Here is a 25,278-nt window from a genome sequence, read left to right on the forward strand (position 1 = left end):
AATAGAATAAACACTGATTGTAGTAAACATGGAAAATAATACAAGCAGCTGCAGTGGAGACCGATAAGACAAATCCCACAGTAATGGCCTTTAAAGAATATTATCAAGTCGGAAATCAGCAAGGGAAAAAAAATCAGTGCTTTTTCCTCTTACTGTTCAGTGACATTACTTTTAAATGTGAAATTAACTATGATTTTATTATCCTTGGAAGAGTTTTTTGAACACTTGATTCATTGTCTTGTGAATATCTTTGCTTTTTGGAGTGAGCAAAATTGCTAATTTGTGTCAGTGTGATTCTAACAAATGTTGAAATCATTTTAACAGAATCTTATTTCTAATTTTTTTTTCTTTAAAGAAATTAAAAGCATCTTCATGTAAGTGTTGGGGCAGACTATAAAATAAGAAAAGAAGGATTTTTTTTTTTCTGGTACTGGGAAGATAACCCGGGGGCATTCTACACACCCAGCCCAAATATTTATTCTTTAATTTGAAATAGGGTCTCACTGAGTTGCAGAGGGCCTCACTAAGTAGCTGAGGTTGGCTGCAAACCATGATCTTTCCATGTCAGCCTCCCAAGTACTGGGATTATAAACATTCGCCATAATGCCCAGCCAAGAAAGAAATTTTTATCTAGTTATCAAGTGCCATTTCAAATAGGAAGAAGAGGTGAAATATTGGGAGAAAATATTTTAATAAGGGTGGAATGTATTTCATGAAAATAAGTCTTAATTCTGAAACTTTTGCTATTAGCGTATCGAACAGTCAGTTCATATTTGTTTTGGCATGTTTCTGGCTCATTTTTAGGCATTGAATACTTTGGTTTCTGTGGGTTCTAGAATCGAATTGTTTTAATCCTTCCAAGTTGAAGAGTGTCTATTCCTGTTAGGAAAGTTAGAGTTAAGTGCTAGGTTCAAATGAAGTTTTATTTCCCTATTTTCCATTATATTGGTCCATTTGGCTGAAATATGTCAGGTTTCCTCCCTTCCTCCCTTCCTTCCTTCCTTCCTTCCTTCCTTCCTTCCTTCCTTCCTTCCTTCCTGGTAGATTATAGTAGAAAGGTAAAAAGAAAAATGCTGAGGTCATAATATATGTTATTGTGATCTGCTTAAAAGTGAATGCAAAGTTAAGTAATTTGCATTATCAGTACTTTTATATATGGCTACACACTCATTGAAATAATTTGATTGAGCCGGATATGGTGGCGCACGCTTGTAATCCCAGCATTTGGGAGGCTGAGACAGGAGGATCACTGTTCGCAGACAGCCTCAGCTATTTAGTGAGGCCCTTTGCAACTTAGACCCTGTTTCAAAATAAAGAATAAAAAATAGGGCAGGAGGTATAGCTTGGAGCTATAATGCCCCTGGGTTTCACCCCAGACCTGCAAGAAGAAGAAGAAGAAGAAGAACAACAACAACAACAACAATAATTTTTATTATTAATTATATTATATTATATTAAATTAATAATATATTAATTATATATTAACTATATTATATTGATATATTAATATATTAATAATAATATTTTGTTATTATTATTTGATTATGTTTTTAATGTGAAAGTCTATATTTTTAAACCTATCTCCATGTTAATTATTAGACTTACTCCTGTGTGTGCAAGTTAGTCCTCAGCGTCTCTTTGGTAGCCAGGAATTTCCTAGATGCTCCAGCTAAAGCAGGACACAAGGCCGAGTTACAGACGTGAAATAGGTTAGCACACAAAGTGGGAATCTTAGTCTATGAAGCTGCGTGAGGACCGTAAGAGTAACGAGAAGTGCCTGGAAGCCGTAGCGATAGCCAGGACGGCTGGAAGCCCTCTCTGCTTAGCCAGCATGGAGTGGGAAGCAGTCAGGGCAGGGGAGGCCTTGCACGAGTCTGGCGGTGACAGCCCCAGGCAGAGAATGACCAGCCCAAAGGCTCTGAGACAGCAGCGAGCCCGTGTGGTGTGGAGGCTGGGGGAGCCTGGGAAAGGATGGACAGGGCAGGTCGCCTCGGGCCTCTGTAAGCCAAGGATTGGGTTCCACTCTGTGTGTATTGTGAAGCTTTTGGAGGGTTTTGCATAGGAGATTGATGGCATGTAGTTTAAAGTCACCGCCATGAAGAGGTTGGACACATGGGCCTAGTGGTGACGGGGGGATCATCGTTTGACCAGGATGGTCCTCGGGTGGACGGTCCCAGTGGCTTAGACCAGGAGACAACTGCCCAGCCCCTGCCTGCTTCTGTAGAGCTGCCGAGCTGCGTGGTTATTACATTCAAGTGGTGGATGTGTTGGTCAGCTTTGTGTCACTATGACCAAAACACCCGACAGGTACGGCTTAGAGAAGGAAGGTTCACTTGGCTCACGGTTTCAGAGGTCAGTCCATGGTCGGTGGGCTCCAAGGCTGAAGCATCTTGGTGGAGGCATGGTGAGGATAGCGATGCAGCTTGTGAAATCTGGAAGCAGAGGGAGACAGACAGACAGACAGACAGACAGACAGACAGACAGACACAGGCAAGGAGAGGGTCAGAGATGGATATCGACCTCAAGGCTTTGACCCCAGTGACCCTCCTCCTCCACATCCCCTGCTGAACCATGCTGCACTGGAAACCAGGCTCTGAACACGTGAACTTTTAGGGAGACATTCCAAACCCCAACCATAAGAGAGAGAGAGAAAGAGAGAGAGAGAGAGAGAGAGAGAGAGAGAGAGAGAGAGAGAGAGAGACAGACGAGTATAATGTTTCATGACACATAGGGGTATGTGAGATTCAAATTTCTACCCTTAAATACGGTTTTGTTGGAACACAGCCACAGCCATTCACTGTTGTTTGTCTGCCTGTCAGTGGCTGCTTTGGCAGTTTTTGCTGGGAGTCAAAACCAGACGCCCCACTTTTCCAGCCTCGCAGTAGTTCAGGGGCCTCCTGGTGGCGAAGCATACCGTGATTCTTTGAGCGCCACCAAGATTCCAGTTTTTCTGAACCAGAACAGGAACTGCCCTCAGACACTCTTACCACGCACTCAGTGGTTCTGAGATAGCCCGTGCTGAAGTTTAATGGATTCAGCCCACAACTGCAAGACAAAAGCCGTTTACGGCCAGACCTTGTTCTGAGCTGAGTCTTTTTGACAACTAACTTTTTTTTTAATTATTATTTTGGTGGAACTGGGGTTCCTGGAAGCCCTTCTACCTCTGGGCTACACTCCCAGACCTATTTTTACATATTTATTTGGAAACAGGGTCTCCTAAGCCAGCGCGCGCGGCTGGCTTCGAACCTGCACGATCCTCCTGTCTCCGCCTCCCAAGCGCGGGGATTACAAGCGTGCACCACCACACCCGGCTACAACTAACATTTGAATTACAGATAGTGTCTGTCAAGCTGCTTTTTAACCCGTTGATTTATTTCCGTTCGTAGTAATAATTGTACTCATCGAGGAGGCACAGTGTGACATTCAGTCCAGGTTTCCATGATGTAATAATCAGGCAGGGATATAAGTTCTCCCTCATTTCAAACATTTGTCATTTCTTTACGAGAACATTCACATATGATAAGTGTCGGGCTTCTTTTTATGCATCCGGGCTGTCAAAAGATTTAAAACAAGAAGTGAATTATGGTTTTAGCAGCATTTTCAAGGGTCAATACAAGAGCAAAGGGAATTTCTATATTTTAAACCCAGCTAGGTGCAGTAGTACACACCTGCCATTCTAGTAAGTGGGAGGCTGAAACTGGAGGATCGTAGTAGGTTCGAGGCCAGCATGCTATAACTTAGAGAGAGCCCGTTTCTAAACTAAAAATTACAATTTAAAAGGGCCGGGGTGCCGGGCGTGGTGGCGCACGCTTGTAATCCCCGCGCTTGGGAGGCGGAGACAGGAGGATCGCGCAGGTTCGAAGCCAGCCACGCGCGCTGGCTTAGGAGACCCTGTTTCCAAATAAATATGTAAAAATAGGTCTGGGAGTGTAGCCCGGAGGTAGAAGGGCTTCCAGGAACACCAGTACCACCCAAAAATAAATAAATAAAATAAATGAATAATTTAATTATCCATTTTTAAAAAGTATTAATGACTTTTAACGAAAGTACAGACAAGTAAGATACATGTAAATAACAATGCTGTATTTGCTTTGAACATATTTGACTTAGAAGTAAATGCACAACATACAGGTAAATTTTTTTCACTATTCTCTAGAAAAAAGGATTTAATTGTTATTTTAAACAAATGCTAATTCATTTTAATAACTTTATTAACATAATTTATATATGTTTACATTTAATACCTTTTACATATAGTACAGTTATGTGACATTTAATTCAGCCATTAAAGTTACATTTGCAAAGTTTTTAGTGTATTCAGAGTAGACAGTCATCACCATAATTTTAGTACATTTTAGCCAGGCGTGGTGGCGCACACTTGTAATCCCAGCACTTGGGAGGCTGAGACAGGAGAATCGCGATTCATGGACAGCCTCAGCTACTTAGTGAGGCCCTTTGCGACTCAGTGAGACCTTTTTTCAAAATAAAGAATAGCCGGATGTGGTGGCCCACACTTGTAATCCCAGTGCTTGGGAGACTGAGACAGGATCGCTCAGGTTCGAAGCCAGCCTCAGCTACTTAGTGAGGCTCTCAGCATCTCAGTGAGACCCTATTTCCAAATAAAATATAAAATAGGTGTGGGAGTATAGCCCAGAGGTAGAAGGCCCCTGAGTTTCATTCCTGGTAAAGAAAGAAAGAGAGAAGGGGGGGAGAGAAAGAAAGAAAGAAAGAAAGAGAGAGAGAGAGAAAGAAAGAAAGAAAGAAAGAAAGAAAGAAAGAAAGAAAGAAAGAAAGAAAGAAAAGTAGGGCTGGGGGTGTAGCTTGGAGGTAGAATGCCCCTGGATTCCATCCCCAGTACTGCAAAATAATGATGATTAATAATAATAATAATAATTTTAGTACATTTTAACACCCTCAAAACAAACCCCACACCAGTTAGCAGTTGTTTCCAGTTTTCTCGCCCTTATCCTAAGGTGCCCACCACCTACCTTCTGTCAGTAAAGTAAATTTTGCCAATTCCTGGCATTCCTTTCTTTTTCTTCCTCCTTTCCTGTCCTCGGTCCTGAGGATTAAACCCAGGGTGCCCTACCTTCGAGCTACATCCCAGCCCTTTTTGAATTTTATTTTGGTGCAGGGCCTCTCAGCTGCGCAGGCTGGCCTTGAACTCCTGCTTTTCCTGCCTGGCCTCCCGGGCAGCTGGGATTACAGGCTTCAGGCTGGGTGGTTCGTAATAATTGGAACAATTTGTGTCTTGTGGCTTCTGCGGCAGCGTGTCTTGGTAATTCATTCCTTCTTATGGCCAAATATGAGCAGACTATCTGGACGTATGGAGTATTTGTGTATCCATCGTCAGTGGATGGACAGCTGGGTGGGCCATAATGAACGTTTATGCACAGGTTCTCGTATGGATGCGAATTCATTTTATACATTTTTTTTTTTGTAGTGTCTTTCTCGAGAAGCAGGTGGAAACATGAGCATTCAATTTCTTGGTACAGTGGTAAGTACAAAAGAACAATTACTTTATGTATTCTCTTAATTTACAGATAAAAGAAGTGTTCGTTAGTTTTCACCCATTTTTCAATCGCTTTATCGTGGTTTTATTTTGCTGCTAAATTGAGACATCTTTATCCAGGAAGCAAATTTCTTAATGTGTTAGAGAAGTAGCCATGATGGAATGATTTAGCTCCTTCTTTTTAGAGAGAAAATAATTTTTAAAATTAATTTTAGTCTTTTGAGTATTTTAAGTATCTTTTCCTACTGAAGATTTTCTCTGTGTTCTTATAATAAATAGAAGCAGATAATGTAAAGATGCTTTTGAACACAGTGAGCTTGACTTTTCTCTCGGTTTTCTTTCTAGCTGTCTCCTTTAGGTGCTTGCAAATCCACCTAAGTAAACGGAATCAGGACTCTGTAATTTAGTCTTCTGCCTAAATCTTATTGTTTTATATAATGCTATAAAATAGCATTGTTCTGACAAGAATTGTTCTGACGGGGCTCTGTTTCCCATCCTGATGGGTAGATAGGACATATTAATCTTGAATCCCCCTCTGAAGTGCTTACATAGCCTCCCCTTTCTGCCATTACCAGTGGTATTACAGTGAGCAGCTTCATGTGTTTTACTTTTTTGATGTTTTGAATTCTTGTGAAATATGTATAAGATACTTTTAAATGTATAAGGTATATTTCTACCTAAATACAATCAGAGCCATGAATAATGTTATGGCTTATTCCACATATCGCCAATTATTTTCTCTTTTCAAAATACCACTCACCATATGTTAGATTAGTATCCTCACTCATATTAGTTATAGCCTTCTAAATTATTATATTTATCTGCTGAAAAGTTTTTCTTGATCCATTATTATTTTGACATATAAGTTTATAAATGTTTCTGTAGTATTAGTTAAAATTTTCATAGTTATTAAAAAGACATTGTCTTCATTCTCACTTCTGTATTTATCGCTGTTATATTTGAGCATTTTCTAAGTATTCATTTACTAAGCATTAGTTGTAATATGTGAAATGTCTGCTCATGTTCCTCGGGAATCTCGTTCAGAATGTCTCTTCACATTGGGTATTCTGCTGCTCTTTGGGTTTACTGACGTTATCAGAGGCTGTGACTTGGATCAAAACCAGAGTGACTTTATGGATGTTGAGACAGGAATGATATTAATACCATAATGTTTACTTAATGATTTATCATTTATAGATGTGGAGAGATGTGGTGTAATTTTTGTATGCAAAGTATATGTACAGGAGTATACATACTACTCAAATAACCTAAACTCTAGGATACTGAGCCTAAGGTTTAATATGTACAGGAGTATCCACACTGCCCAAAAACCTAAACTCTGGGATATTGAGCCTAAGGCTTAATTAATCCTTATCTTGATCCCTATTTTTCTTAATAAAGTAATATATGCTTGTTATAAACAAAACATTAAATATTTTTGAACTGTGTGTCATGAGAAGTTGAATTAGAGTTCTTCAGAGAAAATGGACCCAGCGGGGCGTGTATGTGCAGAGACAGAGGGATTGACTGTCTGGTTTTAAGGCCGTGGCTCTGGCCGTTGTGTGGGCTCCACGCCCTGCACCCTGAGCTGAGGCCGGTGGGCTGGGGTTGCAGGGGAAGCGCAGCGCAGAGGCGTCTTCCTGCTGAAGCCGCCTGCTGGGCCTTGTTTTCCATCAGGGCCTTCCCCTGATTGCATGAAGCCCTTGGCGCTCTGGAGGGCCACCTGCCTTACTTAGTTCACTGGTGTAAATGTAAATGTCATTTAAATGTATTTTCACAGAAACTTCCGAAGTAACTTTTGACCAGAGGTCTGGGTACTGTGGCCTTGCTAAGTTGACATCTATAGGTCATCACCACAGAAGAACAAGTTACCAAGAGCTGTTTCCTAGTAGGGTGGGTGGTGCACACCTGTAATCCCAGTGACTTGAGAGATTGAGGCAGGAGAATCACAGGTTCAAGGTCAGCCTCTGCATTTTACAAAGTTCCTGTCTCAAAGTTAAAGGGCTGGGGGTAAGCTGGGCGCAATGTCGCATGCTTGTAATTCCAGCATTTGGGAGGCTGAGGCAGGAGGATCCTGGTTCGCGGACAGCCTCAGCTACTTTGCAACTCACGGAGACCCTGTTTCAAAATAAAGAATAAAAAATAGGGATGGGGTGTAGCTCAGAGGTAGAATGTCCCTGGGTTCTATCCCCAGTACTGCAAAGAAAAAAAAAGCATAGGGGTGTGGCTCAGTGTAGAGCCCCACTTCTGAAGGGGTAGAAGCCCCAGTGTCGAAGGGAAAAAAATTATTTTAAAGATTGTTGTGTGCACTTTGTGATCCTGTCACTGCCCTTCCCCCACGGGAAACTTCTGATTTTATATTTTATTGCTTATTGTTTCCGCCTTTATGATTTTTCTACATACTCGCTTCCCTAATGAACAGCTTAGCCGGACGTGGTAGCGCACGCTTGTGATCCCAGTATTTGGGAGGCTGAGACCAGAGGATTGAAGCTCAAATCCAGGCTCTGCAACTTAGCGAGGCTGTTTCCAAACAAGAAATAAAATAGGCCGGGAGCGTAGCTCAGGGGTAGGATGCCTCTGCGTTCAATTCCCCGTGCCCCACACAGTCATAATTAATGACGATGATGATGGTGGTGTACAGTTTAGTCTTGCTTGCTTTTAAATCTGACTACACAGGATGCTCTTCTCATCTGTGAAGAAGAAACCTCAGCCATGGATTCTCTGCTCTGCGTTCTTGATGAGACTCGCCTGTGTTGCACATGGCCGTAACTCCTGCCGGCTCACGGCCGTGTGGGGTGTGCTGGTGTGCAGAAAGCACTCTGCTCTTAGGGACAATTGGGGGGTTTCCTGGTTTGGGGTGTGTGTGTGTGTGTGTGTGTGTGTGTGTGTGTGTGTGTGTGTTACTGGGGATGGTGTGTGTATGTGTACATGTTTCTGGGATGGTGTGTGTGTGTTTATGTGCGTTTGTGTATGTGTGTTACTGGGGATGGTGTGTGTGTGTGTGTGTTTTACTGGGGATGGTGTGTGTATGTGTACATGTTTCTGGGATGGTGTGTGTGTGTTTATGTGTGTTTGTGTATGTGTGTTACTGGGGATGGGGTGTGTGTGTGTGTGTGTGTGTTACTGGGGATGAAACCCAGGGGCATTTTAGCTCTGAACTACTACACCCCAGCCCTATTTTATTCTTTTCATTTTAAAACAGGGTCTCACTAAGTTTTGGGGGGCCCCATGAAGTGTGGAGGGCTTCGCTGTTGGAGGGTCTCACCAATCTGAGGCTGGCCGAGAACCTGCCGTCCTCCGGTTTCAGCCTCCCGAGTGGGCTTGCAGGTGTGCACTACCACGCCCAGCTCTGCGAGTGTTGGTGTTTCTTTAACTCTTGTGCCACTGTAAGACTTTCCACACTTGGATGGCTGGGTCCGGATGGCACACCTGGGCTGGGACGGCTTATATGAGTGCAGTCCATTGATCCGTCGCTTGGATTCGTGAGAATAAGACAGGAAGGTTGAGGACCATATGACTAATTCTCACTGACCCACGAGCGGCAGTGACTGTCAGGACCTGCGAGGGGTCTGAGTTGCTCTGTAAACAAGATGACAAATTACTTTCTCCGCTTTCATGGACACAGCTGGGAGAATCGAGACTCCGGGCTCAGAGGCAAAGGACGGCTGGTGATGACAGCAGCAGTGACCAGAGCATCGTGCTCTTGCCCCACCGCCCTAAGCCACGCCCTCGGTGATGCCCGCACCACCGGGGTGCACACCGGAGAGGAACTCCGGCCAGGGAGCCTGTGTCTTAGAGCGGGTCATTGTCATGCCTGGCCTTTGTTTCTGGGCACGGACATTCTACAGAGCAAAGTACCATCAGTGTCTTAACCAAAAGAAGAGAAACACACGTGACCCACGGAGATCCGTCCCCCACAGGGAGGAGCGTCTCTCCTGGCCGCGATTGCTGAGCCAGTACGAGCTCTCGAGGCCTCGTCGTCCCTCTTGGAAGCTGTGCGTAGCCTGATGCTCCTGTCGTGGCTACCCCTGGCAGGGTGCTCTGAGCACTTGCCACCCCTGACTCCAGTGCTGGTGCTCAGCCCCGCTCACCCCATCCACGCCTTGGAGAAAGGAGGACCAACTGTTTACACAACCGCCTGGCCCCTTTAATAGATTTCAATTCACAGAAAAGGTGTTTGAGACTCAGCAGTATTACCTGCCTTAAAGCCTGTGACTCATGACTTTCAGTCCAAACATAAGGTCTCTTTGTTATTCTGCTATTTAAAAGATAGTTAAAAGATCCTAGGTAGTGTTTTGTTATAATGAAGCAAAGTTTTCTGAATTCATGGAGTGGGGCATTTCAGGTGAAATCGGGCCTTTCTGTCCCAGAGGAGCACACGTGGCCTGCGTGTACACACGTATTCAGAGAATCCTCATTCTCACTGTTGGTACCGCTCAGCTTCACTCTCCTAGTCCCGAGTTGTAGTGTTGGGGACTCTGTCTTGGTTTCCTGGAGCTGCTGCAATAAAATACCGTGTTTTCTCTCTCACCACATGTTTCTGAGGCCAGAAATCTCAAAACCCCTCCGTGTGTGAGGCTGGTGTGCCCTTGGGGCGCTTTCTCAGGGAGCGTCTGCTCAACCTCCCCTTGGCTCCGGCTTTTGGCAGTCCTTGGGGTCCCGGCCCGCTGCCCTTCTCTCCGCATCCTCCGCTGTCACGTGGTCTTCCCCTGTGTGTTTGCTGTTTGCCCACTCGTGTGACTCTGGACACCAGCTACCAGCTTAACTCATAGCTAGTCCAGGCCTCATCCAAACTGCTTACATTTGCAAAGACTGACTCCAAACCAAGTCGCACCATGAGGCCCTGGTGGACGTGATTTCCTCGATGGCACTGCTCAGCCCAGTGTGTGTTTATGTAGATACGAAAGCCTATTCGATACGCATGGCAAGTCAAAAGTGACTGAGGGAATTCCCTGGAAATTCACGTTGTCAGCAGTCCACTCTCCTCAGGGCCGTGCCTTCCCATCACCTCCCGTGGGCGCTGCTGTTTATTTCCCAGTGTCTCCATGCCCGTCACCATCACCCAGAGAGCTGGAGTCACCCTTCCACGCTCAGGTACGCAGACACACTGATTTAAGAACATAGAAGCCTGGTGTGGTGCTGCGTGCCTGTAATCCCAGTACTTGGGAAGCTGAGACTGGAGGATCACAGGTTTGAGGCCAACATGCAGGAACTTAGCAAGACCCTGTTTCAAAACAAAAGAAAAAAGTAGGCCCAAGGATGTAGTTTGGAGGTATAGCACCCCTGGGTTCAGTCCCCAGTATCAAAAAAGGAAGAACAAAAATGAAGGAGAAGGAGAAGAAGGAAGAAGGAAGAGCAGTTGTTACCTGCATTCTTCAGGGAGCTCACTGCAAACGTCAGGTACAACCAAGTCATCTCAGGTTGCTATAACGACATGCCGCGGATCGGGGTCGCTTAAACAGCAGACTTTATTTTTCACAGTTCTGGATGCTGGAAAGTCCAGGAACAAGGAGCCAGCACATTCAGTGCCTGGTACAGGCTCTCTGCCTGGTTGGCACATTTGGTATTTGGTGAGGTCTCCCTGCCTGGTTAACAGATTCAGTGCCTAGTGATGGCTCGCTGCCTGGTTGACACGTTCGGTGCCTGGTGAGGGCTCGCTGCCTGGTTGGCACGTTCCGTGCCTGGTGAGGGCGCGCTGCCTGGTTGGCACGTTCCGTGCCTGGTGAGGGCGCGCTGCCTGGTTGGCACGTTCCATGCCTGGTGAGGGCTCGCTGCCTGGTTGACATGTTCGGTGCCTGGTAAGGGCTCGCTGCCTGGTTGACACGTTCGGTGCCTGGTGAGGGCTCGCTGCCTGGTTGGCCTCCTTCTTGCCTCCTCCTTACTGTGTCTCCACAAGGCTGAGAGACTGAGCACTCCTACTCTGGTTTCTCTTCCTCAACTTACAAGGGCTAATCCCAACTCTCATGACCTCATAACGGGGTCCCACTCTCATGACCTCATCTAAGCCTGGCCGCTCCCCTTCCAAATACCATCACATCTAGGGTTAGAGCCTCAAAGTAAGGATCTGGGTGTGGGGGGCAGGGGTGATACACATTCAGCTCATAAAACAGTTGTAGTTGCTCAGCCACATGTCCCAGAGTTTTTCTAGAATACATGTGCTATTCTAAATAGTAAGAAGTCATCTGGATTTTTTACTCTTGTTTTGTTTGCGTGTTGCTTGGTTTGGACTGGAACATCCCCAGTCTCCTATGTTGAAGGCTCCGTGTGTGATGCGGCAGTGTTCTGAGATGGGCTTGGTCATTACATTATGAGGTCTCAGGCCTCGGCAGTGGATCGTGCACTGGTGAATTAATGATTTGAATGGACCACTGGGATGTCGTATCACTGTAGGTGGAGGACCCTCGTTGGAGGACAGGGTCACCAAGACATGACCTGTGGGCTCTGTCTTGCCCCTGGCCTCCTTCTCTGTCTTAGCTACCTGGCTGCCAGGAGCTGAGCGGTTCTCCACTGCCCCACCTTCCACCATGATGCTCTGCCTCACCTCGGGCCAGAGCCATGGAGCCAGCCCACCATGGACCGAACCCCTGAACGCCTGAGCCAGATTTTCCTCCAGGTGTTAATGTCAGGTATTTTGGTCGTGGCAATAGAAAGCTGACCAGCAACAATTTTGTTGAAGGTCTACATCTGTGTCCATCAGATAGCGTAAGCTCACAAGGAAATGAGGGGCGATAGTGTATAATTGAACCAGAATTCCTCACTTGAACTACACTAAATGAGAGGGATGAATTTTTGTTACTACTTCAAGAATGCAGGAGTTGCCGGGCGTGGTGGCGCACGCTTGTAATCCCCGCGCTTGGGAGGCTGAGACAGGAGGATCTCACGGGTTCGAAGCCAGCCTCAGCTACTGAGTGAGGCTCTCAGCAACTTAGTGAGACCCTGTTTCCAAATAAAATATTAAAAAAAAGGTCTGGAGGTATAGCCCAGAGGCAGAAAGCCTCTGGGTTCCACCCCCAGTACCACCAAAAAAAAAAAAAAAATGCAGGAGTTACCATTTTCTTCAACATTTAAAAATTATAATCTTTATACTTAATTTTTAAAGTTCTGTAATATTAAGGTTAGCATATCTCAATGAGACTGAATTTTTGTTTTTGTTTTTGTTTTCATGGGAAAACGATGCCGATTGCCCGGAAGGGAAGGTGGACTCAAGCTCCGTTGACAGCCTCTTCATGGCTGTGGTGCTGGCATCCACCCAAGGACTCTTAAGGAACTCTCAAATTCTGTGTCTCTGAAGCTTAGCCAGAGGTCTTAATGAAACAAAATGATGCTAAGGTTCTTAAAGCTAATTTAAATCTCAAATTGTACATTTTAAATTAAGTTTTTATTGATAATAAATATACTTTATTTCTTATTAGCCTTGAAAGCCTGAGCAATAATATCAGTAGAATAAACATGTTTGACAAAGATTTACCATTAAGAGTGCTATTAATATGACCCTCGGTACGCCGGCACAATTAGATTTCAAAGTAAGCATTTACGAAGTAACAGCGATTAATGACAACCATCGAAAACAATTTTGAACTCCATCAGTTTAACTCAGGAGGGTAAACTTAATATGATAATTCATCTATCTGAACTGTATCAGCCTAGCAGGAAGGTATGTAAATATGTGACCCTTCCCTGGCCCCTAAACGGAGGCTGTGCCGGTGGATTTATCAGTTCCATTAGAGAACTTTGGGGAACTTTGGAATTTCAGCAATTGTTCCCTTGGAGGCTGAGAACCAGCCTGATCTCATACTGGGACCATTCTGGTCTGCATATTTCCATAATTTGCCTTTGCTACTAATATGACAGCAAGACACAAATAACTGTTTCTAATAATATCCGATGGAGTCGTGGAGGACAGCATTTTAATGCAGCGAAAGACCTCCCCGTGGGGCTGTTATTGCTGCCGTGGAGCCGCAGCTACACATCCGCAACTGCAGCCTCTTAATTGATTCGTTTAATTAGCAAGAGCTGCGGCTTGGGCCGTATCTTGTCGTCTGATCGCGCCGGGCCTGAAATCCGCTTCCTTCATATTTATAGACACATAAACGTGAAAAGTTGGGCTTCTTCTGAAAATTCACTTACGGGTATTAAATTTTAATAGGGCAGACTCCCGTGTGTTTCAAATCCAAATAATTGGAAAATGGAAAGGACTGGATTTGTTACCGTGGCGTTCCTCTAGATCGACACCTTGGAGTAGGAAGTGATGTCACACGTTGTTGGTTATGTTTCTTCTGCTAAAAAGCAACTTCAAGGGAATTCTGTCGGTCTCCTGTGCCTTAAAGATGATAGGCATAGGAGACCTCAGCAGACACACACACAGGCCTCTACGCGTCTGACTCGCTCTCTGGGCTCTGATCCGCCCCCTTCACGCTATCAGTGGAGTTTCAGGAAGGACATGGCTGCTTGTTGGGCCTTCCCCTACACGGTGCAGGTCCCTGTCCACGCCACAGTGCAGCCTGCCTCTGCGACCACACTGTCCTGCGGCCCTGGGCCCTGCTTCCGCTCCTGTGCTGTGCCTGGGCCGGGATGCTGCTCAGGACTTGCCGGCCTCTTCCCCAGAGCACTGGGCTGCACTCTCCTTGGGTGGGGGGCAGGGGTATGCAGGGTGTCGAAACCAGAGCTTCCTCAGCCTTCTCCCTCCCCAGGGCTTGTGCACACTGGCTCAGGCTCGCCTGTTCCCAGCCCTGAGCCAGCGTTGGAAGCACAGACAGATGTTTTGTGGAGGGCTCATGAAGTTTTCAGATGTCTAGACAGGTTTTATCACGCTCAGAAAAAGGTCCATCTATAGCATTCTATCCTTCATTTTTCCCTGAATATGCAAAATTTCAACCCCAATAAAATAAGATTTCGTGAAATGGGCTCTACCTGCGGTCTTACTCCTGGACGTTGCTTTCGTGGTAATGTGTGTTCTCTGTGCCGTATATCCAGGCTAAGATTGAACTTTTAGAATATAGCTAAGTTGCCGGGCGTGGTGGCGCACGCTTGTAATCCCCGCGCTTGGGAGGCGGAGACAGGAGGATCGCGCAGGTTTGAAGCCAGCTGCGCGCGCTGGCTTAAGAGACCCTGTTTCCAAATAAAAATGTAAAAATAGGTCTGGGAGTGTAGCCCGGAGGTAGAAGGACTTCCAGAAACCCCAGGACCACCAAAAAAAAAAAAAAAAGAAAAGAAAAAGAATATAGCTAAGTTTAGTTTCTATCCTTCTGAAATTCACAAACTCTATTAATATGCAAGTTCAGCTATTAATATCCAGTCGTGTGATGCGTTGTGTTAAAAGATTTCATTGTGATAAAAGATTTCAAAGACAGCCGCCCTGCCTTGTGCTGGGAGGTGCTGGAGGGCAGCTGGGGCTGCGCGCAGACCCAGGGCTGCCCGAGGAGGCCGGTGCCGAGGCGGCCCCTGCGGGACTGATGTACCACCAGGGACTGTAGAACGCTTTATGGTTTTGTGTTTGTTTTTAATTGAGGCAAAACCTGATTCAAAAGTTCAGGCCATAGAGCCCTCTCTGATTAAGAATCTACATTTCATATGTCAAGAATACCTGAGTAAAACTGGGCAAAAAAAATATGTAGTAGTTCATATCTTATTAGATAATACAGCTTAACAATGAGCCGTTACAACCTAGTGTGGTAGGAATGGTGCTAGAGGTGTGGAGGAGAGTTTGGAAAAGGGCGTGGAGCGCTTGGGACCAGCCCCCTGTGGATGCGTCGAGCCCAGACTATCCCTTTAAGAATGGATCAAGCCAGGCTTGGTGGCGCAGAGACTGGAGGAACCACAGTTCGAGGACAGCCTCAGCTACTTAGGCTCTGTGCAACTCAATGAGACCCTGTTTTGAAATAAAGAATAAAAAATAGGGCTGGCATTCGAAGGTAGAATGCCCCTGGGTTTCATCCCCATTACCGAAAAAAAAAAAAAAAAAAAAAGGATCAGCTGGGCGTGATGGTTCATGCTTTTAATCTCAGCTTTCGGGAGGCTGAGACTGGAGGATCACGGTTTGTGGAGGACAGCCTCAGTAACTTTGCAAAGCCCTTCATAACAGTGAGACCCTGTTTCAAAATTAAAAGGACAAAAAAAAAATAGGGCTGTGGGTGTAGCTTGGAGGTACAGTGCCTTTGGGTTCCATCCCCAGTACCTCAAAAAAAAAAAAAAAGGGATCAAGTGTGCAGGAGGGAAAAGCATCTGCAAAGGCCTAAGAAGAGGGTCAGAAACTGATGGGAGAAAAGGAGAGAGAACATAAATGGAGGCACGGAGACCCAGGACGCCCCGGTACTTGAGGAAGAGCGAGGTGGCCGGTGCAGGTGACAGGTGGGGACAGAGGTCCGTCTGGGACATGGAACCAGCGCGGCAGGACTGGATGGCGCAGGACCATGCCAGGGAGGTGGGGCGTGTACTCTAGATTTTGAGGTTCATTGGAGGATTTCAGAAGGCCACGGTGTCACCAGATACTCTATCTTCTGCTTATGGGGTCAAGAAGGGAAGAATTATACCAGAGAAGAAGTAGAATAAATAGGTTAGCTTTTTAACTGTTTTTAGTTTGAAAGGCTAGAGAGATATCTATGACGTACGTGGCATTTCTGGTGTGGAGATCAGAAAAAAGACAGGCCGAGCACGTGCGTTGATGGAGTTGGGAAGCCAGGTGTGGTGGTGATTCCAGTCCTGTGGAGGCTGAGATGGGAGGACCACAGGTTCAAGGCCAGCCTGAGTAACATAGAAAGATCCTGTTTCAAAATAAACAAATAGAGATTGGATAAAGGCTTATTGGGTGATGTGTGCATGTATATCTCCACAAGTTTTTTTTTTTATCCCATTAAGATGTTTGATTACAATGCACCAATAAATATATAGGATTGCAGTTCGCAGACAGCCTCAGCTACGTAGTGAGGCCCTCTGCAACTCAGTGAGACCCTGTTTCAAAATAAAGAATAAAAAATAGGGCAGGGGGTGTAGCTTGGAGGTTGAATGCCCCTGAGTTCTGTTTCCAGACACACACACACACACACACACACACACACACACACAATAATAATAATAAAATAAAAATAAAATATAAAATATGGCTAAGAATGTAGCTCAGAGGTAGAATGTCCCCCAGGTTCAGAGAGTAAAACAGTAGAGGAGAGATCTGAAGCCATGCAGGAGATGGGGCTGCCCTGGGGAGAGCGGAGGACAGGCTCAGACTGGAACCCTGAGAAATGCCCACACACCCCAGGCGGCGGCGCCTGTTCCTTTCAACAGTGTCAATTCACACAAAATCACACCATAATCTGTTGTCTGAGTCATTTATATTGTATATAGCTATACGAGACCTCAGTGTATATCAATCCTAGGGTGTTACTAATTGCTTCAAAGTATATCAATATTGTGTTGCTATCTGCCAAAAGTCCTCAAAATTTAAAAAAAAAAAATTCTTTTAGTGCTGCGGATTGAACCCAGAGCGTGATGGCTCTGCACTACATGCCCAGCCCTTTTTATTTTTTACTTTGCAACAGGGCCTAAGTTGGTGAGAGTCTTGCTAAGTTGCTGAGACTGGGCTTGAACCCGTGATCCTCCTCTCTCTGCCTCCCAAGTACTGAGATTACAGGCATGCACCACCACAGCTGGCTAAAATCAACTTTAATAAATAACATAATGCCTTACATTCGTCTGATGCTTTAGAGGTTTAGAATCTTTCTACATCTATTAGCTCACCGAATTCCATTCAGTTTCTAAGATAATAGGCCATAGAGAACCTGCGCATTATTAAACTCAGACACAGAATCTTCTTTGGAAGGTTGTCAATTTATACCATGTGGGATCACTGAATTTTATGTTCACAAGAGAGCTCCATGCACACCAGCAGGGGCTTGGTGGGTACTGGAGGCAGATGGGCGCATAAGCAAAGCTTAACTTCCCGTCTTTGACTCTCTGATCTCCTGTCTGCCAGCTGTGTGAACAGGTTACTTCACCTCTCTGGTCACGTCTTTTCTCATCAGTAAGACAGGCATTATCTACAGCTCATGAAGGCGGCCGAGGTTGAATGAGAAAATGTGTGTAGGACACCTAGAATAGCAGGTATTGGCATATAATAGCCCAGTTTTTATTATAGCGTCCCCTCTTCCTTTCTTTCTTTGACATCCATTTTCTTCCTCTTTCTTGCTTGCTTAGACACATTATCACCTGAAATTGTGATCTCAATTGAGTCTCAATTTGGTGCTTAGTCTACAGAAAAAAAAGGCAAAAAGAAAAATCATTTTTATTTGAAAAGCCAGTTGTATTTGTCCTCTGACTATGCCCTCTTACCACGATGAGTAGATTATTTGCTGTTGGATGCTAAGTGTAAAGCACCTATTTAAATGTACACCTTGGGCAGCAAGATGCTTAAGAACATCTGTTTCACTGAAGAATAACAGAGACCCAGGAACACATCTTGACCAGAGAAGACCTTGGTGCCTTGTGTTTTGTACATTTCTGCTTAGAACATATCCATCTCAGCTGGGCTCAGTAGTGCATACTTCTAATCCTAGTACTTAAGGCCGAGACAGGGGGATCACAGGTTTGAAACCAGCCTTAGCAACTTAGTGAGGCCTTGTTTCAAAATAAAAAATAAAAAGGGCTTGGGGTGCAGCTCGGAGGTAGAATGTTCCTGGGTTGAATCCCTGGTACCCCCATGCATACATATATTTATATTTATTATGAATATATGGATGTGTATATATGTATACATGTGAATATATTCAGTATATACATACTATATATATATTTACCCATATGACACATATGTATATTCTTCTGGAAAGGTAGCATGCTTCTGATGTGTGGCATTTTATTTATTTTTTTTATTATTTTTATTTTTTTTTACTTTTTTTGCAGTACTTGGGATGGAACCCAGGGGCATTTTACCTCCAAGGTACACCCCAGCCCTATTTTTTATTCTTTATTTTGAAACAGGGTCTCACTGAGTTGCAGAGGGCCTCGCTAAGTAGCTGAGGCTGGCCATGAACCTGCGATCCTCCTGTCTCAGCCTCCCGAGTACTGGGATTACAAGCGTGCATCACCACGCCCAGCTTGCTGTGTGGCTGGCATTTATAACTGTGCTCGTGAGACCTTTGTCACAGTGGCCCGCTTGCAGGGGGAATGTTCTAGGTGGCCCCTTCAGGCCATGGCGCTACATTCCTCCAGACTGCTGCTCTTTCATTCCTATGAATCACTTGATTGTTGTTCTTTATTCTGCTATTTATAGTGGGAACCATGTGGAAATGGCAGCATTTTTCTCATAGATGTCATGTCAAAGTCAGTAATTCTCAAACTTTAGCAAGCATTCAGAACAACCCGGAAAGTTCACAGGAAGTGCAGATTCCCGGGCCCCGCCCCCAGAGCCCAGGCACCCATGGTGAGGCCTAGGGAACCCGCATTTATAGAAACCAGCCTCAGGAGGATCGCACAGGTTCGAAGCCAGCCTCAGCTACTGAGTGAGGCTCTTAGCAACTTAGTGAGACCCTGTTTCCAAATAAAATATAAAACAGGTCTGGGAGTATAGCCCAGAGGTAGAAAAGTCCCTGGGTTCCACCCCCTGAACCACAAAAGAAAGAAAGAAAGAAAGAAACAAACAAACAAACAAACAAACCAGCTTCAAATATACTGAGACTAGGCTTTGGAATGTATTTTGACAAATAAGGTAGATTGGCTGCATATTGATACCATAAAACTTATACTGTTGGCATTACCAAGCACAGGAGCAGCATTCTGCGTGTTTCTTATAAGAGGGCAGAGCAAACATTTGGTTAGGAGCACTTTCATAAAGCGCATCTTTTTTAAGTAGGAGGGACAGGATAGGACCTAATTTTTTAATGTGTGTGGGTCTAGGAATGGAACCCAGAGTCATTCGACCTCTGGGCACACCCCTTGCCCTATTTTTTTATCCTTTATTTTGTTTATTTACTTATTTACTTACTTACTTACTTACTTACTTACTTACTTACTTACTTTGGTGGTACTGGGATTCCTGGAAACCCTTCTACCTCCGAGCTACACTCCCAGACCTATTTTTATACTTTTTTATTTGGAAACAGGGTCTCTTAAGCCAGCGCAGCAGGCTTCGAACCTGCGCGATCCTCCTGTCTCTGCTTCCCAAGCGCGGGGATGACAAGTGTGCGCCACCACGCCCGGCTTTTATCCTTTATTTTGAAACAGGGTCTCACTAAGTTGTGGAGGACCTCACTTAGTAGCTGAGGCTGTTCATGAACCATGATCCTCCTGTCTCAGTCTCCTGAATGCTGGGATTACAAGCGTGCGCCACCACGCCCAGCTAGGATAGGACCTAAAGTCCAATTAACTCCGTAGTATCATCAACTGTATCTTTTAAGTTTACCTTTCATTTGCACACGTCTTGGACAAGTCTGAGTTCTCTCAAGCCTTACACCCACGACAGCATTTTTCTTGACCTTGGTAGCACTGATGTTTTGTATTGGCTAATCCTGTGTCACAGGAACCGGGACCATGCACAGTAGGATGTCCAGCAGAATCCCTGGTCTCTGCTGCTAGGATGGAGCGCATGGCCCCAGGTGGAAGAACCAAAGCCGTCTCCAGACCTTGCCAGATGGCCCCAGAAGGCTGGGGTTGGGGACTGAGGGCTGGTCAATCACGCCCACTTGAGAAGCACAGAGTCTTTGTACTGGTTGGGATTTTAGAGATTTTTTTTTTTACTTCACTAGTATATCATGCTCTAGAGGTGAAGTCTCTAGACCCTTGCCAGTTTACCAGTATCATACACATTGTTACCCACTTAAACATCTATGCGAAGAAAATGACAAACTCTACCTGGCCTGATTGGCCTTAGGGCCCTGTTTAACTCTCAGCTGTTTGGCTGTGTGTAAGGGGCATTTTTTATTTTATTTTATTTTATTTTATTTTTATTTTATTGGTGATATTGGACCCTCTACTTCTTTTCAACTAATCTCTCAACCTTTATATTTTGAAACAGGGTCTTACTAGTTTGCTGGGGGTCTGGCTGAGTTGCTGAAGCTGGCCTCATACCTGCAACCTCCTGTGTGAGAGCCTGCTAAGTACCCGTCACGGGCATGTCTGTCCTACTCAGCTGAGGAGTGCTTTTGCTAATCTTCCTCATGAACCAGATCTGCCATGCGCAGCCGCTCATGGGAATCAGGGCGAGCCACAGCTTGTGTAAGGGCCTTGTGTGACGTGGATTCTTCCTACCATTTGAGTAGAGAGACGGACTGTCACTGCTTACCAAACACACTCATATCTCAAGTAAAAAGAGTGGACAGATAAATACCTTATTTAGAAATTGCTCCCCTTCATCTAGTCTTCCGTTCTGTAGAAGTCCTACAGTCTTCTTGGTGAGATAAATACAGCAAAGGCTGTTCCAAGCATCACCCCTCAAAGACGTCTGCAATGCAGCATTTTCTGTTCATTCTCAGTCAGCATAATAATTTGTAGGTTCTTTCCTCTCGTTCATGAAAATTGATGCCTGACTACCTAACAAGGCGTGCAAGAAATCAGATAGTAGTTGGTGTCTCTGGTCTGTGTTCTGAGAGGTACTTTTCCCAAGCCAGCACATCCTTTTGGAATGGTTTAAATTTTTCAAGATGGTAGAGGAACAACTAAGGCCATTCCTAAGGCATCAGTATTAATTACCTAATTATCACACATCAAGGGGCACCATGACACTGCAAAGTACCCTTGTTTGAAAAAAAATTATCATCTTATTTAGAGGTTAGGGAAATAGTGTATAAGTTCTACCCATTGCCCTTATAATTCACCATGTCCCATAGATATCATCTTTCCTGTCTCAGCTACTCATTAAGCCAACACACACACACACACACACACACACACACACACACACACACACGGGATTGGGATTGAACCCAGGGGCATTCTACCTCTGAGCTACACCCCCAGCCATTTTTTAGAAAAGAAAGTTTATTTATTTTGTAACAGGGTCTCACCAATTTGTTGAGGGTCTCCTTGAATTGCTGAAGCTAGCTTCGAATCCCCAATCTCTGTTTCAGCCTCCCAATCTACTGGGGTTACAGGTGTGTGCCACTGTGCCCGGCCTCAACCAGCCTTTAAAATGGGGAGGGGGTGGCCAAGGTCAAGGAGACAGTGCTTGCTGAGTGCCTGCCATGAGCCCAGGCATTACAGTTGGGCAATACACAACCAGGTGAGAGACCCAGGTAGAGCTCCTTTGCAGACGAGACCACACCTCCATTACCAGCTGACAGAAACAAAGTGATTGGCCCCGTGATGCACATAGCAAGACAGCTACAGGATCAACCCAGACTTGAAGACACACTGTGGCCCCTCATCAGGGGCAGCTGGGATCGGGTGGAGTTCTGCCCATGGCCCCCGCTCTTCCTGTGGTACCTGGTGGGCAGCTGGGGGCACTACGCCAGCTCCTCCGCGTATCACCTTAGAGACCTGTTCCCCGTAGAGCAGAGGGCAGAGCCCAGGTCCCTCGGCCTCCCCTGCTTTTGCTTTGCTGGGGTTCCTCTTTACAAACAGTAATGAGGTTTACCCAGGTAACCACCCTGGGTGGTTGTGTGGATGCAGTGTTGATTTTTCAAGGTGTTGGGGAATATACCTGTGGATTCTGATTTATGGAGGTGACCAGGGCAGAGTGACATGTAGGACTGGCTGATGTAAACGACAAAGGCAGACTGGAGGCCAGAGGCGGGTATCCAGTGGACAGGTGCCTGTCTCAGGAGTGATGGAGGGTCAGTGAAATAGCAGCTCAGCGGGAGACTAAAAGGGTGGCTGATGGTTCCTGAGTACGTTCTCCACTGTCTTTAGGAACTAACTAGCCCTGGCCAGGGCAGTCTCTCCCTGGAGCTGTAAGTTTCCCCAGAATGTTAAAACATAAAATACAGGAAACTTTTTGTCTGTGTATGGTACTGGGGATGGAACCCAGGAGCTTTTCTACTTCCAGGCTATACTCGCAGACCTATTTTATACTTTATTTGGAAACAGGGTCTAAGTTGTTGAGAGCTTCACTCAGTAGCTGAGGCTGGCTTTGAACCTGTGCGATCCTCCTGTCTCAGCCTCCCAAGCGCTGGGATTATAAGCGTGCACCACCATGCCCAGCAAAATACAGGAAACTATTTTTAAAAAACGACTAATATACAGGGAGTCAGGAAGTAATTAGATCCAAGAAAACTGACCTCACAGGTATGGATGCTAAACTGCAGTGGGCGTTTATCGGTTTGAGGTGAGGCGCCGTGTTTCCAGGGACCAAATCCTCAGCGTGCCCTCCAGATGCATCAGGAAGCTCGTTAGCATAACTCCAGGACTGTTGTGGTTTGTGCAGCAAGTGGAGCAAAGGTTTGACACAAACATGGCAAATCACTTCTTACCTGTAGCAAGTATCCCCATCGTGGCCAGGCGGGCCTTGCTCCTTCAGGCCTGGGGCCGCCGCCTCCTCCTGCAGCTGACCAGGCCTCAGCTGCCCTGGGCGGGCACCGTGCTCCCTGGATTGGCATGTGGCGTGTCCCCACGGCTGTGGCCATGCACCCGTGCAGTGGTCTGTCACATGCTTGCCCACGGAGTCTTGCCTGCCTCAGCAACTTAGTGAGACCTGTTTCCAACTAAAAAAAATGAAACAGGGCTGGGCATGTAGCTCGGAGGTAGAATGCCCCCTGAGTTCAATCTGGAGCGCCAAAAGCAAAACAAAACAAAAAATAAAAGAAAAAAGAAAGCCTTGAAAGGACTCATTTCTAGTCCCAATAATGCTTTAAACTGGCTGCGTGACCTTCCTGGACCTCAGATTTCTTTGTAGTAAAATGAAAGGTCGGGGTCAGCGGCCTCTGAGGTCCCTCCCCGGCCCATCCTGCCCGGAGGGTGATTGCGCCAGGCACGCTGGGCCGTCGCTCAGCAGCAGCAGAGTGCAGGCAGCTTATTACCAGCGCGTCTCTTCTGAGAGCCCTGAGTTGTTCAGGCCCATTAAGGGAGACATCACTGACTTGCTGCACGGTGACATCGCGTCCTGCAACTTAATTTCTGGGGACAGCACATTGTGTCGCTACAGGCTCAGTGCTAATAATCAAGATTATGTGTTCTGCTTACTGTGACTTTTTTGTGGTTTCTAAGGGGGGGGGGAATGCAGATGCTTTTCAATTATTCTAAGGGAATTTTGATTAACCCCCTGGGTAGAGTTCTCGGTACCACCTGCCACGGAGAAGCGAGTTTTATGGAACAGAAGGTATAGAATTGAATTGCTCATACTTGCTTGCTTTCGGGTGCCTATAGTATTATTTCAAGCTGAAGCATTTTAATAAATATTTAATAAACATCGGTCTAAAATAGGTCAAAACTCTTAGAAACTGAGCCTTTTGTTCTTCAATTTCAAATGCAAATTAGTTCATTTGACTTCTAGGCGGGACTTCAAGTTAAAGATGCCTGTTCTGCCATTATGTGTATCAAAAGGCAGGTTTTTGTTTGTTTGTTTTTGGCTTTGGTGCTGGGGATGCTGATCACCTGCTGCCCCTCTGAGCGGCACCGCACCGTGTCTATGTTCTTTGTTGTACCCATCCTCCTCCTCAGCAGGGTGTGTGTGTGTGTGTGTGTGTGTGTGTGTGTGTGTTACTGGGGATTGAGCCCAGAGGCATCCTACCTCTGAGCTATAGCCCAGACCTATGTTATATTTTATTTTGAAACAAGGTTTCACTAAGTCACTGAGGGCCTCACTAAGTCTCTGAGGGCCTCACTAAGTTGCTGAGATTGGCCACCACCCTACAATCCTCCTATCTCAACCCCCCAGTTTCTGGGGTTGCAAGTGTGTACCACCACACCCAGCTCTTAGTACACATTCTAAGATTCTAAGCATTAGCCCTTAGAAGCAATTTTCTTAAACTTATTGAAACATTACTTTTTTTGTTGCTATTCTGCGTGTGTGTGTGTGTGTGTGTGTGTGTGTGTGTGTGTGTTAGTTACTGGGGGTGGAACCCAGGGGCTTTTCTAACGCTGGGCTAAATTCCCAGACCTATTTTATACTTTAATTCAAAACAGGGTCTCACTAAGTTGCTGAGAGCCTCACTAAGTAGCTGAGGCTGGCTTTGAACCTGTGCGATCCTCCTGTCTCAGCCTTCCAAGCATGGGGATTACAAGCGTGCGCCACCATGCCTGGCTTTTGTTGCTATTCTTATAGCTATTTCGCACAGCTCCGACCCTCCCCCCCCCCACCAGTACTGGGGATGGAACCCGGGGGCGTTCTACCTCTGAGCTACACTTCTAGCCCTTCTTTTTTATTCTTTATTTTGAAACAAGGTCTCAGAGTTGCAGAGGGCCTCACTAAGTAGCTGAGGCTGGCTGCCAACCTGCTATCCTCCTGTCTCAGCCTCCCAAGCCCTGGGATTACGAGTGTGCATACCACGCCCAGCCCCTTCCTTTTTTTCTTTCTTGTCCATTTTACCCTTTGCCTGTGTCCAGAGTGCTTCGCATGCTTGATTTATAGAGAATTTGTAAATGTCTGCATTTGAGGACTTCTTAAAAACAGTTTATTGAGATACAACTCACTTACCACTTAATTCCCTCATTCCCAGGATGCAAACCAGTGGTTTCATTGTATCCAAAGAGCTGTGCAGTCAGCATCATAATCAGTTGGTTTTTTATTATTTTTGTGTGTGGGGGTCTGGGGATGGAACCCAGGGGCATTCACTCTCCGAGCTACACCCCTTGCCCTATATTTTATTCTTTATTTTGAAACAGAATCTCACTGAGTTGCAGAGGCC

At 45.6% G+C, this 25,278-nt stretch overlaps 1 protein-coding gene across 9 annotated transcripts in view; it reads left to right on the plus strand.

Annotated features, from left to right (window-relative positions):
* Positions 1–25,278, plus strand: part of PCCA (propionyl-CoA carboxylase subunit alpha) — a gene marked incomplete at both ends in the record, with an annotated part of 369,697 nt that overhangs the window by 291,247 nt on the left and 53,172 nt on the right. For 8 of the 9 annotated variants that reach the window (XM_080689189.1, XM_080689192.1, XM_080689193.1 and 5 more), the window contains one exon: positions 5,444–5,497. The exons of the other annotated variant lie outside the window; for it this stretch is intronic. In XM_080689189.1, the coding sequence (XP_080545315.1) occupies positions 5,444–5,497 (54 nt within the window). The remainder of the gene's footprint in view (positions 1–5,443; positions 5,498–25,278) is intronic. 9 annotated transcript variants of the gene reach the window in all.

The sequence above is a fragment of the Muscardinus avellanarius genome (assembly GCF_963383645.1).
Source record: "Muscardinus avellanarius genome assembly, chromosome: 2".
NCBI lineage: Eukaryota > Metazoa > Chordata > Mammalia > Rodentia > Gliridae > Muscardinus > Muscardinus avellanarius.